Raw genomic sequence first — 17,440 nt, forward strand, 5'->3', positions numbered from 1 at the left:
TCACGTCAGGAATCGTCATCAACTGGAAAACAAGACTTCCTGAATATTCAACGCGAGTCTTCAAACGTAAAATATAGCTATATGCCATGGAGTCTTTGTAAAATATGCTCAGTAGAAATCATTTGAAGTGATTTTAAAAATTATGTACACAACTTGTCCTGAGGTGTCGGTTGTCCTTTAAAGGGCAACCGACGTCACTTTTTTGTTTTTTTAACTGACATCAGAAAAACGCTTTATAGCATCTAAAATACCCAAAACACACAGTATGATATTTTATTCTAATACAAAACACCAATAAAAATGACTTAAAGTGTCCAAAATCTGCAAAAATTTGAGCTGCGAATTGGGTATTTTCAGAAAGTCCCGCCCCCAGTTCGTGACATCACGCCAAGACGTCTTGCATTGCTGGAGAATAAAAACAATGGCTTCAGATTCGGATAATATGCTTTCTTGTTACACATCCAGGTATGAATATGATTCAAATACAGTGAAGTCTCGTTATATCGATATCGGATATATCGATAGTCCCGGATATATAGATATTTTTTCGGACTCCCTTGAATATCGATATAACGAGACTTTACTGTAGTTCTGAAGAGGAAAGCATACATATTTTCAATCGATTAAAGAATTTATTTTGAGGCAAACGGGCGGGGAGGAATGTCTCACCGAGCTGTGAGGAATGAATCAGCCTGTTTCCACCGGCTGATACATTCCTTCCATGGAGCTTGGACTCCCTCTGCTGGCGGCTTTTGGATGTAACACAAGGGTTTCAAAAAAAACAATACAGCAAAATACATTGACGTGATGGAAAGACGCTACAATGCGTCTTTTTTACGGTCAGGAGGCGGTCCTTTTCTGACGTCACGAGAGGACTCGTCACCAACTCAAAAACAAGACTTCCTGAATGTTAAAAATATAGCTACAGTAAAGTCTCGTTATATCGATATCGGATATATCGATAGTCCCGGTTATATCGATACTATTTCTATGCACGCACGGAGAAAATTACATGCAAACAGGGTCGGATATATCGATAGTCCCGGTTATATCGATATTTTTTCGGACTCCCTTGAATATCGATATAACGAGACTTTACTGTATATGCGGTGGAATCTTATTAAAACACGCCCAGTAGAACTCATTTGAAGCCATTTTACAAATTACGGACACAGCTTGTCCTCCGGTTGTCCTTTAAATGGAAGACACTAATTAGCTCTTCACAGGGAATGTAAAACACCTCCATACGGAATAATAGTTTCATTTAAAAACATATTTGACACACTTTGGCAAAATCAGATTTTAAGAGCAAAATATTAAATAATCCAGCTCCAGATTAATGTGATTAAACGTTCCCAAGAGTGGAAGAGAATATTTTTTTATTATTATTATTTTTCGAAATACCGTAACTCTTTCTCTCTTGATTTATAATTCAGTGATTAAAATAGCGAAATACTGTGTCGTTTAGATCTGAAGCCACCATAAAGCGCAGAGACTCATGGCTCTGTGTCTGAAACAGAGAATGTCTGTTTCTGCCTTTCAATGTCATCCTCGTCTAATGGGACAGACTGTGATTTGTGTGTGCCTTCACTGCAAGGCACACCACTCGGTGTGCTGCCTCGGTATAAATTCATGACAGCTAAATTACCTAGTAGTTAATGTAACAGGAAACTAACGTCACTTTCAACTAACAGGAAGAACTTGGTGCACTTTTGATATTTGAGAGAAGGAAACAAGGGGGGTAAGCGAAACAACTTGATGTTACAAATTGTTTTAGTGATTAGAATTAGAAATTTTCTTGTGCCATTAGAAGCATCAAAACTAATAAATTGACACACTTTGCTTGAACCAATGTCCCGAAGGATAATAAAGACCAACTATTCAGGTGATGTTTACGTACCCAGGCGACATTTGAGAAATTTTGGATGCAGAAAATACTATTAACTGAGTAAGGAACAAATCATTGTTTTTTTATCGCTATGTGTTGCCGCTTATACTCACACGGGCATGCTTGAGCCTATCCCAGCCGTGAGATGCCGTCCCAATATATCGTTATTTATAATAGGACACATTTTTACAATTTCCGCTTGAGTATTCAAACAAATAGTGGAAGCATGACTCGGAAATGTTCTCTCATTTTACCTATAAAAATAGGTCAGCATTTCAAAATAAAAGCAGGTAAATAAAAAAGTGAAATGTGCACATGCCAAATCCAGTGCTTAACAAAAAGAAAAAAAGAAAAGAAAGGAACGTTGAGTATCCCTGGTTTTATTTGGTAGTAATGGGAAAATGGAGCATCTATTATTATTATTATTATTAAACATGTCAGGTATTTTGAACACCGACAATACACTGTCTGTAAGATAAGAATCTGTTTTAAATTTGATATCAAGTAGACAGGATGATCTTAATACAACAACTAAAACTTACTGTTTGCTTATTCTCACAAAATCATGACAGGTTTACGTCCAACATCAACAATGAATATTCAGTCTACAATCAACAAAGAAGTCTTCATTCCCTGTAAGGAGTGGATGCAGGTGGCAGTGGAGGTACAGAGGAGGAAAAAGAAAAGGACATATTTCTTTTCCGCTGGATCTAAAGGAGACTATGCAACATTCATTTGTGTTTCAGGTGCAAATATCACTTTGTGAAATTCATGTGTATAAGACTTCACACACAAGTCTGAGCTATTTAGTGGCTAGATATGAAAATACAGTACTGTACACCCTTGATCACACCCTGTGATCTTGACTGTTGCTGGTTTAAATCATTCTGAAGCTTGTGAAAAGTTCAGAACAATGTTTACCACGATATGGGTGGAGTCTGTCGGATATACTTGACCAACCAAATTCCCTAATTACTTGTTTGCCAGGCCTCTGATTGGATAATTAATGGATTACCATGTCCTAATCCCCTTCCTGTCGGGTATAAAAAGAAAGGGTTTTTGTCTTAAAAAAACAGTTCTTCTTCAACGAGATGGATCCAACACCACGGATTTCTTTGCACAGAAGGACATTATTGTGATGGATTGGCCTGGAAATTCACCGGATTTAAACCTGATTGAGATTTTTTTGTCAATAATCAAGATTCGTCTGCAAGAGAAAGATTGCACAACAAAAAAAAGCCCTAATTTGTGCGATAATTAAGACCTGGTACAGGGACCCTTCCATCATCAGCAACTGTCAAAATGTGGTCGATTCCATGCCAAAACGCATCGCTGAAGTGATAAAGAACAAGGGAAAGTAAGAAGTATGCTCTTTATTATTAAAATGTACATTTGAATCATTTGAGTTGTCGAAAAATGTAAACAATCAATTTTACCCCAGAATAACAGGGCGGTGCAATTAATTTGCACAAGGGTGTGTGTTTGTTTTCCGTCCGTTTCTGTCAGTGTGGAAAAGAATGTCGTGGAAAAGTTCCACTTTTCCACAACATTAATCCATCGGAATTTAGTAGTCAGTGACTAACACTAGTTTATGCGCTCTGTGTAGTGACCAACACAAGGCCGCACCAGCTCATCATCTCAAAGGTGAAGCAGTTTAGGGGTTCCTTGGCCTTCACAAGGACATCACAGTGGGCGGTGGAGCAGCTACGACAGGTCAATGGCATTAACCCCAACAAGGTCATCACCTCATTTTGATTTTATAGAAAGCGTCAATCAAGAAATGGCTTTTGAAGCTCATCAAGAGTACTTGCTAACATGTTATCCACTCTCCACTAGGACAGCCCAGAATTTGACTTGGTATTTGTCAATGCAGTGGATCAGTGGGTGGCCACGTCAGCGGCAGAAAAGTGCATCCTGGTCCAGATTCTATATCGTGCCTGCCAGACCTACTGGGCGGGAAAGGCGGGAAGTCTGGTAAAGACGGGTCGGCGGGTTTCCCAACAGGACGGGGGTGCTGGTCCGATGGATTCTTCACCAGGGCCATCATCCGGAATAATAAAAGCACGACGGAAAAGCTATGTTGCGCCCAGACCGCCAGAGTTCATCAACTGCTCATCCAAACTTACAGGAGGTACTTTATAATAGAATTATCCCTTTCCTTAATACAGTGATACCTTGGCTTACAAACTTAATTGATTCCCAGACAGAGTGTGTAAGGCGAAAAGTGTGTATTCCAAAAATTAATTTCCCATAGGAAACCATTAAAATGAGAATAATCCGTTCCCAAGTCCCCATACAACATTTATACTTTCTAATTTTCTAAGCCTTAAAACTACACAAAATATACATCATTTTATGTATAATAAATGTGCTATGGTATTATAATTAAAGAAATGAACTGTAATGTATAATAAAGTCATTTTATTTACCTTTGTGATGGCCGTTGATGGCTTGATGGAATGGAGTGCCCGGTTTCATCAGCATTAAACACTTAATGAGGAACGTAGCCTTCTTCTTTCACCATCTTGAGGAATGATCCCTTGTAGGTGCTTTCTTTGCGATAATTGTACCTTGTTCCTCATCGATTGTGTTCTGTTTAGCTGGGTTGATAGCTTTTTGCATCCGGTGTACAGATGGCTTGTGCGGGTTATTTGTGGAGCCTGATTGTTGGGAATTTTAACCTTGGAGTCTACACTCTGCCTTTGAACTATCAAAGTTGAAACGAGTCCAAATGTCACTGTTCTATCCATTTAGTCACTCTCTCTGTCGTCTGCCTGTCTCTTTAATGCTTAAACCACCTCCGCTCACTGTTGCGATCTTGACCAATCACGTGGCTTTAACCGACGACTGGGGGCGGGGAATAGAGGACCAAAACATGCCGGCTGCCATTGTCTTGCTAGAAGAACGGGCTAGTTCGCGAAATAAACATCACTCCTTTTGGCACCTCCGTGTGTATCCCGAAAAATCGTTCATATGCCAAGGTAAAATTCTCATAAATTTGACATTCATAAACCGAAAAGTTCGTAAGCCGAGGGGTTCGTAAACCGATGTATCACTGTATTGTGCAGTGCATCCCTTTTAGGCTATCACTGTCCTTTTTTGTGTTTTGGGCCACTTAAGTCAGAAAATTGTGGTTCGATACGGTTAGGTAGACTGACTCAAACAAACTGTCGTAAAATAATAACTGCACCACATATGAACATGTTCATGAATTTAAGCCTTCCATGATCCCTGTAAGACACGGGTGTCAAAGTCAAGGCCCGCGGGCCCAATCCGGCCCGCCACATCATTTTTTTCGGCCCGCGAAAGCAAATCAAACTTGTTAAATTCCATGATGATTGCTAAAATCTGAGCCAAAATTTCATATTTTTGGATGTCAACCACAATAAAAGTCATTATTCTTGACTTCAGATTTGAAAACGAGTTATTCATTAATTTGTTGTGTGCTCTATATGTAATATTTGAAGGGATTTAAACATTCTAATGTGTTCCCCAAATTCATAACGGCCCTCAAGAGCAAACCATAACTACAATGTGGCCCGCGGCAAAATCTGACTTTGACACCCCTGCTGTAAAACAATAACATCATTGGCTGTCCATTGTTGTGACCGCTGAGTGTTCACAATAAATGAACAGGGTCACGGGAGGAACTCAAAATGCTAGCAAGAACCTCTCTCGTAACACAGGTCAAAATGAAGAAGAAACACACACACACACAAAAGGGAGACGACAGAGCTCGAGACAAATGTGGAAAAAAACAAAAAACAAAAGTGAAATGGTGAGAAAATGGATAAAAACACATTGAAATTTGGACTTATTGCAACTTTATTGATAGTTCAAAGGCAGAGTGTAGACTGCAAAGTTAAAATATCCCATCAATCCGGCTCCACAAATAACCCGCACAAATCATCTGTACAATTTGAAGAGAACATACAAGTAAGGGAACCAGCTATTAAGTTTCTATTGTGCCTGCCTGCATCTGTTGCTGTTGCAATTTCACAAGTTCTAAGATGTACAACACAGAGCTCCTTGACACACTTTATGCAAAAAGCCATCCATTCCACCTACAAGGGATCATTCCTCAAGATGGTGAAAGAAGAAGGCTACGTTCCTCATCAAGTGTTTAATGCTGATTAAACCGGCCACTCCATTCATCACGCCATCAACGGCCATCACAAAGGTAAATAAAACGACTTTATTAAACAGTATAGTTTATTTCCTTAATTACAATACCATAGCACATTTATTATACATAAAATAATAAATATTGTGTGTAGTTTTAAGGCTTATTTAGTTGAAAATTATGTTTTATGGGGACCTGGGAACAGATTATTCTTGTTTTAATGGTTTCCTATGGGAAACTAATGTTTGAAATACACACTTTTCACCTTACATGAAATTTCTGGGAACCAATTAAGTTCATAAGCCAAGGTATCATTGTATTAACAAATTACTTCACACTTATAATGAAAAGTAAATATTCATTTAAAATTAGATTCTCGCAGATTTATTAGATTACTTTTGCTTTTCCAGTTTAATTGGTTTACAGTCAATGAAAAGAAACATTTGTTTTATTACAAATGAGAAAAGTATTCTTGCTAACACATTTACAATTTCTTATGTTGCAGAAATGTTAAAAATGTAACCACACAGTTCCTATTCCCTGATTGAAGGCACATTTCTACTATTGAAAGTTTTAAGCTAGCTTGCGTTCAGATCCTGAGAATTCATTGAGAAGAGTTAAAATATCAGTTATGGTTAGCACAGCGCCTTTTCTCATGCCACCGGCCATCTTTGTGTGCGGTGGGGAGGGGGGGGGGGGCGTTCAAGTCAAATTGATGACTTCTGAATTGTCTGAGAACAGAAGCAAAAATAAATTGTAATTTCCACAATATTACAATTTAACCCCAAAAACAATGTGAGCATTTAATTACGCTGAAGAAATATTTAACTGCTAGCAAAGCAATGATAGCATTATCAAAGGTGGCAGTTAATATCTTTGTCATTGCTGTCTCCAATCACTTTAGGTCTGTGTAAGCTCTCAGTTGTACAGGAGTGGTCAATCGATGAAAAGGTTTCTTCAGCCGTCATCTGTACTTCTTTGAAGGTGTCAGACGTTTCACTTCTTATCCAAGAGGCTTTGTCAGCAAACTATTTTTTTATTGCTGGTAGTTTTGGCCCTATATATATCCTACCGTCCAGATGTGGCGGTGCCAGGTTGGGTGCTCTCAGGTTGGGGGGAGCAGAGGACTATTCCCTGAGGCTACACTGATTACTTCTTTTGTCCTGCCTGATTATGGGGTCTACGACTGGCCTGATTGCCCCATTTGCCCTGGTATCACCTCATCAGCATAACTAAGCCTATTTTGCCCATGAAGTCGGTTGTAGTAATGATCCAAATTGAACCTCACCCCACCATGGTGATTTAGTGAAGGGTTTTGCTGTTTTACGAAAATAGCTTCTTTTACTGGACAGCAGGGATATATATATATATATATATATATATATATATATATATATATATATATATATATATATATATATATATATATATATATATATATATATATATATATATATATAGGGCAAACACTACCAGCAAAAGGTTTTAGTTCGCTGACGAAGCCTCTTGGACAAGAAGCGAAACGTCCAACACCTTCAAATAAGTACAGATGACGGCTGAAGAAACTTTCTCATCGTTCAATCACTTTAGTTTACGTAAAAGGGTTATTTGACTTCAGTTTATTATGTGATCATTACAGATTAATACATAATTAATGTTTATTTATATTTTTGTGACAGATTCCACCTCAATGAATCTGTTCGTCTACCGCTGCAAAGCCTTCTTTAATCATATGAAGAGGAAGACGGTTGTAAACCATAGGAGCCCGCACCATAAATGTAGGAGTTTTTTTTACTGTAACAAAGAACAAGATTGTGTCAACTGTTTCTGTCATGTTATCCAGAATTTGTCTCCTTGGATTTTTTTCTGTGTGTCTGTTATCCATTGTTTATTCTGTGCCCATCTCCAGATGAAAGGCATCTTTGTATTCTATGACAAAAGGGTGTGGGGGAGGGTCGGAGGTCACGAGTGCCATGGTCACTTTGTTGGTTTCAGTGCAACAATACAATGCAAAAGAGTAGCTGGTGTTGATGGGATGGATGGGAGGGTGCACAGCGGACCACTGAACCCATTGATAAAGGCACTGCAATTATTGGAAGACGTGCCAGGCAGCAATACAGCAGAGAGTCTCACATTTGTACTTTGTGATTCATGACCTCAAACGCTCACTGTTCGTCGTAACTGAATGTGAAACCTCTAATTTTCCCAGTGAATTCCAGGGCTTATGCTCTGCCACTGCACCGCTGAAGTGTTAAACAACGCAACCTCGGTTTACGAACCCCTTGGCTCACAATATTTTCGGTTTACGAATGTTAAATTTATACAAATTTTACCTTGGCATACGAACTTTACCTTGGCTTCCAAACTTTTTTTCGTACAAGGAGCTGCCTCAATGAGTGATGTGTCGTTTGCGAACGAGCCCCTTCTTTTAACAACAAAATGGCAGCCGACTGTTTTTGTCTTCTATTCCCCACCCCCTGTCTTCGGTTAAAGCCACGTGATTGGTCAAGAACACAGCAGTGAAAGGGGGGGTTTAAACATTAAAGAGACAGGCAGACGACAGTGAGAGTTTCAATTTTGATAGTTCAAAGGCATAGTGTAGACTGAAAGGTTTAAATTCCAATCAATCAGGCTCCATAAAGAACCCGTACAAGCCATTTATACACTTGATGTAAAAAGCTATTAACCCAGCTAAACAGAACACAATTGATGAGAAACAAGATAAAATTATCACAGAGAAAGCAACGACAAGGGATCATTCCTCAAGATGGTGAAAGAAGAAGGTTATGTTCCTCATCAAGTGTTTAATGCTGATGAAATCGGCCACTCCATTCCATCAAGCCATCGACCATCACAAAGGTAAAGAAAACGACTTTATTATACAGTACCGTTTATTTCTTTAATTATAATACCATAGCACATTTATTATTCACAAAATAAGGTATATTTTGTGCAGTTTTAAGGCTTAGAAATTAGAAAGTAGAAAATGATGTTTTATGGGGACCTGGGAACGGATTATTCTCATTTTAATGGTTTCCTATGGGAAATTAATTTTTGGGATACACAATTTTCGCCTTACACACTCTGACTGGGAACCAATTAAGTTCGTAAGCCAAGGTATCACTGTACTTACTTGCAAGGTGGTGATGGTGGACCCCAAAAAAGCCGGCAGGAGGGAGAAGCAGGGTGTATTTGGCACACTGTATTAAAATAAGGTCAGCGGTAACAAAAGCTCAATCAACAAAGTCATCAGAAATGAAAGGTCCAAAGTAGCAAACAAAATGATGAGTATAAATATGAAAAGTTGAAACAAACCTGACAGGGTGAAACAAACAATGACCCCACAATCTTGAACAAATGTACACTTGAGTTACAGTTGGTTTGATTAATTTTCAATATTTTGAAGGTCCCCAAAAAATTCTGATTCTCAAAACGTGGACTCAGATGGACTTGAACAAAAAGTTCATTGTGGTCATGAAAAGACGGCCCAAAGCGCAAAACGACACAAGACAGCTCCAAGCAGAGGAGGAGATAATAATAATTTAAAAAAATAATAGCTTCACAGTGCAGAGGTTGCCGGTTCACGTCCCGGTCCGGCCTCCCTGTGTGGAGTTTGCATGTTCTCCCCAGGCCCGCATGGGTTTTCTCCGGGTACTCCGGTTTCCTCCCACATTCCAAAAACATGCATGGCAGGCAGATTGAAGACTTCAAATTGTCCCTAGGCGTGAGTGTGAGAGTGACTGTTGTTTGTCCTTGTGTGCCCCGTTGGCTGGCAACCAATTCAGGGTGTCCCCCGCCTCGTGCCCGAAGACAGCTGGGATTGGCTCCAGCACCCCCCATGACCCTAATGAGGAATAAGCGGTACGGAAAATGGATGGATGAGATAATAATAATAATAATAATAATAATAATAATAATAATAATAATAATAATAATAATAATAATGACATTATTTTCTGAAGCCCCCTCTAAACCCCGGAGGAAAAAAACAAATCATCGCACAGCAGCGATCGAGCTGGCTACCTAGCTGGCTACCTAGATAGTTATCTATTTGCCATCTATTTTCTGTCTATTCGCTATCTAGCTAGCGAGCTGGCTATCTGGCTGTCTATCTATTAGCTAGCTAGATATCTATTAGCTATGTACCAAGCTAGCTATCTGGCTGGCTATCTATTAGCTAGCTGTCTAGCTTTCTATCTATTTGAGCTATTTCGGGTCTAGTGAACGCTGGCGTGTGTGGCTGCCGCTGCTCACCCACAGAAAAACTTATCCTGTGACTGTGACTTTGAGTGTTTTGAAAAGCGCTTATAAAAAAAATTATTATTATGATTATGATGATGATGATGATGATGATGATGATGATGATGATGATGATGATGATTTGCCCGCCTCCGTTAAAATTCGTATCCATCTTGCTGGCTGAAACAAATCTTGTAGTTACATTTTCCGCCACCAGGTGACAGCCAACCACCAGCATGAAGCACAACAATTAATCAAAAGCAAACTACACGATCTTCACCAAATGAGAAATGCATCTTAACAGGATGTAAAACTTCTTCCGAAAAACAAAGATGTCATAGCACAAAATTGTTTAATATGTGTTACTGTAATAGTAAAAATAAAAGGACCGATGCTTTTAAAACGGCTATGTGCACTCAGTGCAATATTTTGAATTAAAAACTTTTACCAATAAATGTTTTTACATGACACAACATTTTCAGCGACTCTCAAAACATTGAAATATGACCACAAACTGCAAATTTGTAATATTATTAGTATTAGTGCTTTTCTTTCATTCCATTATTCCATTGATATTAATTTTCATTGTTTTCACCATAGTCCATCAGATGAAAGTGGCTCTGGGAGAACGTGGGCACAAACTGTCTGCAGCCGAAGACAAGACAGTTGGGCTGGTGCACACAGCCCAGCAGCTTGCAGATATTGCTCACAAGGTATTTGAACAATAATTTGATTCCATGATTAACAAGGGTGAAATGAAAATCAAGATAGGAGCATGAAATGTCAATGGCAGCAAAATATTTGAATACTGGTACACAATGCCTGTTAACGGTTAAGATATCAGAGTATACTATAATTTTTACAGTGGATATCTACAACCTGAACAAGAAGAATCAATGTATAAAATGGATTTGGGTGTCTTTTTATTTTGGAACCAATGAATGTTTGGGCAAAGATAGATCTGGAGAAAGCGTATGACAGGGTGCCCAGAGAAGAGCTGTGGTATTGCATGAGGAAGTCTGGAGTGACAGAAAAGTATGTCGGGGCGGTGCAAGACATGTTTCGTGACTGTAAGACAGTTGTGAAGTGTGCTGTCGGTGTGACGGAGGAATTCAAGGTGGAGGTGGGACTCCACCAGGTGTCAGCTCGGAGCCCCTTCTTATTTGCTATGGTGATGGACAGGCTGACAGACGAAGGAATCTCCTTGGACCATGATGTTTGCAGATCTGTAGTGAGAACAGGGGACAGGTGGGGGATTAATTATTACTATTGGGGGGGATAAACTATAACTATTGCAAATTTCCCATTGTGGCGCGAATGAAGGTTTTCTGATTCTGATTCTGAACTACAGATGTGGAGGCATGCCTTGGATAGGGGAGGAATAAAGATCAGTCGCAGCAAGACGGAATATATGTGTGTGAATGAGAGGGATCCAGGTACAAGAGTGATGCTACAGGGAGAAGAGATAAAGAAGGTGGAGGATTTTAAGTACTTGGGTTCAACTGTCCAGAGCAATGCAGAGTGTGGAAAAGAGGCGAAGAAGCATGTCCAGGCAGGGTGGAACGGCTGGAGAAAAATGTCAGGTGTGATGTGTGATAGAAGGGTTTCAGCTAGGATGAAAGCAAAGGTGTATAAAACGGTGGCGAGACCAGCCATAATGTTTGGACTGGAGACAGTGCCACTGAAGAAAAGACAGGAATCAGAGCTGGAGGTAGCAGAGATGAAGATGTTGAGGTTTTCTTTGGGAGTGACCAGGTTGGATAGGATCAGGAATGAGTATATCAGAGGTACCATTCACATTAGAGGCTTTGGAGAGAAAGTCGGAGAGGCCAGACTAAGATGGTTTGGACATGTGCAGGGGAGAGAGAGTGACTATATTGGGAGAAGGATGCTGAGCCTTGAACTGCCAGGCAGGAGACCAAGAGGAAGACCAAAGAGGAGGTTTATGGATATTGTCAAAGAGGACATGAAGGTAGCTGGTGTGAGAGAAGAGGATGCAAAAAAACGGGTTAGATGGAAGACACTGATTCGCTGTGGCGACCCCTGAAGGGAAAAGCCGAAAGGAAAAGAAGAAGAATGTTTGGGCAAAGAAACGAAATAGCAGATCGGTCTCAAATGGATACCTAGCCCAGATGGCTTGAAAATTAATACCAAAGTGCTTACAACTTAATGCTTGACTGTCAAGAATTCACTCAACAACGCTTACAGTGTAATAATTTAAATATCCTTAATATGTCATTTTCATGATTACCCTATCTACATTTCAGATGGCCCTGAAATATGCAAAATAGCTTCTGAACGGGCTCCCACGTGATGAAAGAGACAGAGAATGGATGAAATCACGGCATGTCCCTCAATGCTTCCTAAAACTGTATTTAAAAAAGACTAAGGATCCGTACAGTGCCACTTGGTTTGTGTGTTCAAGATTAAATCTTTTAATATGTGTTTATTCTAAAAACACAAAAGCTATATTTTTCACAGTACATTGATACCTCGGCTTATGAATGCTTTAGCTAACTAACTTTTCGCCTTCCGAAAGTTAAATTCGAATATTAAAAATATAATCTTGGCATACAAACTATTTTTCGGGACACACAGTGCGCCACAATGAGTGATGTGTCATTCGTGAACGAGCCGGTTCTTGGAGCACCTGAAATGACAGCCGGCTTTTTTTCCCCTCTATTCCCCGCCCCCAGTCTTCAGTTAAAGTCGCACGTAATTGGTCAAGATCCGTGCTAGAGTAGGGAACGGACACACGCAGCAGTGAGCGGGGGGAGGGGTTACAGAAAAAGAAACACACCCACACACATACACACGAAAGCAAGACGACAAAGCTTGAAACGAATAAAACAAAAGTGAAAAAAAATACATAAAAACCAAAGTGAAATGGTGAGAAAATGGATAGACAACACAGTGAAATTTGGACTTGTTTCAACTTGATTGATACTTCTTGATTGGAAGAGTGTAGACTGCAAGGTTAAAATATCACATTAATCAGGCTCCACAAATAACCCGCACGCGCCATCTGTACAATTTGAAGAGAACATACAAGCAGGGGAACCAGCTATTAATGAAGTTTCTAGTGTGTCTGCCTGCATCTGTTCCTGTTGCAATATCAACGTCTAAGATGTACAACCCAGAGCTATCCATTCCATCAAGCCATCAACGACCATCACAAAGGTAAATAAAACGACATTATCATACAGTACAGTTAATTTATTTAATTACAATACCATAGCACATTTATTATACATAAAATAAGGTATAATGTGTGTAGTTGTCAGGCTTATTTCGTTGAAAACTGTTTTATGGGGACCTGGGAACGGATTATTCTCATTTTAATGGTTTCCTATGGGAAATTAATGTTTGGAATACACAGTTTCCGCCTTACACACACTTTCTGGAGACCAGTTAAGTTTGTAAACCAAGGTATCACTGTATATACGTTAAATCTATTGTCAGCCATCAGACGAACCTTGTTTTAATCAGTTGTGTTTGCATTGAAAGCACCTAGCGCAAATGTCTGCATGTTGCTATCTCAACTCATGGTCATGTGCTGCTGTCAAATGATATTGTGTCTCCATTGTCTTTATCTGTGTTCTTTGAACACAAAGCCATCTGTCATTTTGGCTTAGTCTTTGTTTCCATGTGTCATATCATCTGTGTCGTTTCATGAGAATCGAAGAAAGATTGTTCGGGTACGTTGTGGTATAACCTTGTAGTAACGGTCCAATTGGAAGATTAGCAAGAGTCAAAAATCAGTGTTCAAAGTTTTTTAAGTTGAATGTGTTGAAGAACTGTATGCATTACTTTTGAACATACTGCTATTACATATTTATAACCTATCGTGTATCACGTCGATTTTATGGTTATTGTTTTGTTTCGTACATTGGAGTTTCACTGAAGTACACCCACATTATTCAAAGAATAAATAATATGTTACCGGTACTTGACTTGTTCAGCACTGGTTCTATTCTGGTCTTTGAACCATTCATACTCGATTGTATCCAAAATGCAAATAAAATGAATTGTTGCTCATCAATGTTCCTTTCCTTGGTATGTCTGTGTAAGCTCTCAGTCGTACAGGAGTGGTTCATCGATGAAAAGGTTTCCTCAGCCGTCATCTGTACTTCTTTGAAAGGTATATATATGTGACGGGTGTCACAACAGTGACTGTCTTCATCTCCACGATGCTGCCGTATTAATGAAGACGAGACGCGTGGATGTGTCTTTTTATTTCTTTTATTTCTGCAACACAGTATGGCAGAAAGGATGGGTGAAGTCGCATGGGTTTCGTCTTGTGATTAACCTGAATCTCCTCCAGATTGATCTCAATATGCAAAACATTGTTGATAACAAAACAGAATGAACAACGTGTGATCGTATAGTGGTTATTTACAGAAAATGAGAATACAACAGAAGTTCACTGTTATTTACATGATGTCCCTGAACGCATCATAAGCGGAGACTCGGCAGAACACGCGGTGCACTTCCCAGGGCGCACAGTTCAACCCGCCACGAACATTCACGGGCAAATGAAACACGACAAAAGAAACTAAATATTGTACAATAAAATCAAAATGAAGCAATTATTACCTGCAACACAGTATGGCAGAAGGGATGGGTGAAGTCGCATGGGTTTCGTCTTGTGATTAACTGCGCAACAGAAAAGCACTATGAAGCCCATGTGCTTCAAAGTTCCACTCGACAAAACGTGAAGTAAATAATGACACAAAAAGTAATCTGGACTCGAAATGAATAAGGGAACTAATTAAATAACACTAGACAGTACAAAAGGGGAAACAAAATAAGATATTGTCATGAAAATGCGCATTAATCGAGACCATCAGAAAATTGCGACTCACCATGAATGTCCTCCAGATTGTTCTGGAAACTATGGGCGGGACATGGTGCCACGCTGTGCGCCGTTGCGTCACTTCCTTCATAATTTAATAATCTAAGTGCACAACTCCGTTACATAATATATAGATAGATAGATAGATAGATAGATAGATAGATAGATAGATAGATAGATAGATAGATAGATAGATAGATAGATAGATAGATAGATAGATAGATAGATAGATAGATAGATAGATAATTTATTAATATATTTTATTTATATATATATATATATATATATATATATATATATATATATATATATATATATATATATATATATATATATATATATATATATATATATATATTGATATATATATATATATATATATATATATATATATATATATATATATAGGGCCAGAGCTACCAGCAAAAAAATTGTTAGCTGACAAAGCTTCTCAGATAAGGAGCAAAACGTCCGACACCTTCAAAGAAGTACAGATGACGGCTGAAGAAACCTGTTCATCGATTTCCTTGGTCTGGTTGTCACATAATTTAAAATGTGTGGTGAACCTTTCTGGATTTGGTGGCCTTCATCAGAGGAGGGATGTTCTCACATGAGATTAATGCAATTGTTGAAGGGCTTCTTGATGGAAACCAGACACAGTGCTCATTCAAAATTATGGCAAGGGCTTCTTTTTGGAATATCACAGTTTAGTTGTGCTCATTCTGCTGTTCTTGGGTTATCATAACAGTGGAATTATAGACAATTCTTTGTTTACTGTACTTTGTCTCAACAACACACTCTTTGGTTATCCCCTGTGGAAGAACATGCATGGAACTTCATATGTTTATATATTGCAACAAATGGGCATTAAGATTTAAACAACCTGACTTTGCAGATCCAGTGGAAACCACAGCAAAGCTTATTTGCATTGCAGTGAGTTACTGGTTGCATGCCAATGGCATCTGTCAGTAAACATCTGCAGCCTTTCATGCGTTTGACTCTGATTATGTCAACAGGAAAGGCAGCTTAACTGCTCATTTATACAATAAATATACAATGAAGATGACATATGAAAGGATGTGTACTCAAATAATGCAACTCTTGCCTGAACAAACCACCAGGTGGGAAAAATGTCCGAAAATCAGCTGATTAGGATCAGGGAACAAAACATATGGGTCTACTCTGAGTACTGTGTGACACTGAAGGATTAAGGTCACAGGTACAGTGAGTGAAAGGATATGACAGTAAGGACAATTTGCACATATTAACTCATTCACTGTCAGACAATGTGCCAAAAATGTTTCCACTCCAGGTTTTTGTCATTGTCTTTCGAATTCGAATCCACAGAATATTGAGTTTTAGGACTACATAAACATTTAATGTAGTGTAAGAAACCGGAGACTCTTTTCTTTCATCAGAAAAAAGTTATTTCCTAAATTATATGGGTCTGGAGTTATGTGAGCTTGAAATGGGGACGGCTGTCCAAAATACAATGCAATCCATACATATTGGTTTATTCAGCGCTTTAACAACTGAAGATGGAAAAAAGTGTGGACATGGAAAAAAGAGGGTAATACTGCCCCCTTGTGGAAGGGAGAATACATTGCCAGAAGTCTGGCCAGCGCTTTATCGGCACCCAATCAACCAAATAATTCGGGAATGGTGCTTTACATCATACTTTCAATTCCCGAATAAATTTGTGAATGGCAGTGAATGTGTTAATATTTTAATTAACATGTTTTTTTTTTAATCCAGCCTCTCTGTGTGGAGTTTGCATGTTCTCCCCGTGCTTGCTTGTTTTTTTTTTTCCTGCTATGGTTTCTTCCCACATTCCAAAAACATTCATGGCAGGCAAAATGAACAAATTGTCCCGAGGTGTGAGTGTGAACACGGATGTTTGTTTCTCTCTGTGTGCCTTGCAATTGGTTCAGGGTGCCTCCCGCCTATTGCCAGGAAAGAGATGGGATCGGCACCAGCACCCCCACGATCATAGTGAGGATAATGCGGATGGGATAATAGATGTCTGTCTGTCTGTCTGTCCGTCTCGATCTATCTGTCTCTCTCTCTCGCACTCTCGCTCTCGCGTTCTCTCGTTCTCTCATTCTCTCTCGCTCGCTCTCGATCTATCTCTCTCTCTCGATCTCTCTCTCGATCTATCTCTCTCTCGCTCTCTTGCTCTCTCGCTCGCGCTCTATCTATCTATCTATCTATCTATCTATCTATCTATCTATCTATCTATCTATCTATCTATCTATCTATCTATCTATCTATCTATCTATCTATCTATCTATCTATCTATCTATCTATCTATCTATCTATCTATCTATCTACCTAC

At 39.1% G+C, this 17,440-nt stretch overlaps 1 protein-coding gene across 2 annotated transcripts; it reads left to right on the forward strand.

Annotated features, from left to right (window-relative positions):
* Positions 1–1,591: 1,591 nt before the first annotated feature.
* On the forward strand, positions 1,592–14,278 carry stxbp6l (syntaxin binding protein 6 (amisyn), like). Of its 2 annotated transcripts, XM_089022493.1 has the most exons (7): positions 1,592–1,741; positions 2,461–2,634; positions 3,495–3,625; positions 3,725–4,019; positions 7,691–7,789; positions 10,851–10,963; positions 12,518–14,278. In XM_089022493.1, the coding sequence occupies exons 2-7, from the start codon at positions 2,481–2,483 to the stop codon at positions 12,539–12,541; spliced, it is 816 nt and encodes a 271-aa protein (XP_088878619.1). In that variant the 5' UTR covers positions 1,592–1,741; positions 2,461–2,480; the 3' UTR covers positions 12,542–14,278. The 2 variants fall into 2 exon arrangements, with proteins under 2 accessions (XP_088878619.1, XP_088878620.1); XM_089022494.1 differs by lacking the exon at positions 7,691–7,789.
* The last annotated feature ends 3,162 nt before the right edge of the window (positions 14,279–17,440 follow it).

Source organism: Hippocampus bargibanti, linkage group LG19 (genome assembly GCF_051943395.1).
Source record: "Hippocampus bargibanti isolate YZ-2025 linkage group LG19, ASM5194339v1, whole genome shotgun sequence".
NCBI classification, from domain to species: Eukaryota; Metazoa; Chordata; class Actinopteri; order Syngnathiformes; family Syngnathidae; genus Hippocampus; species Hippocampus bargibanti.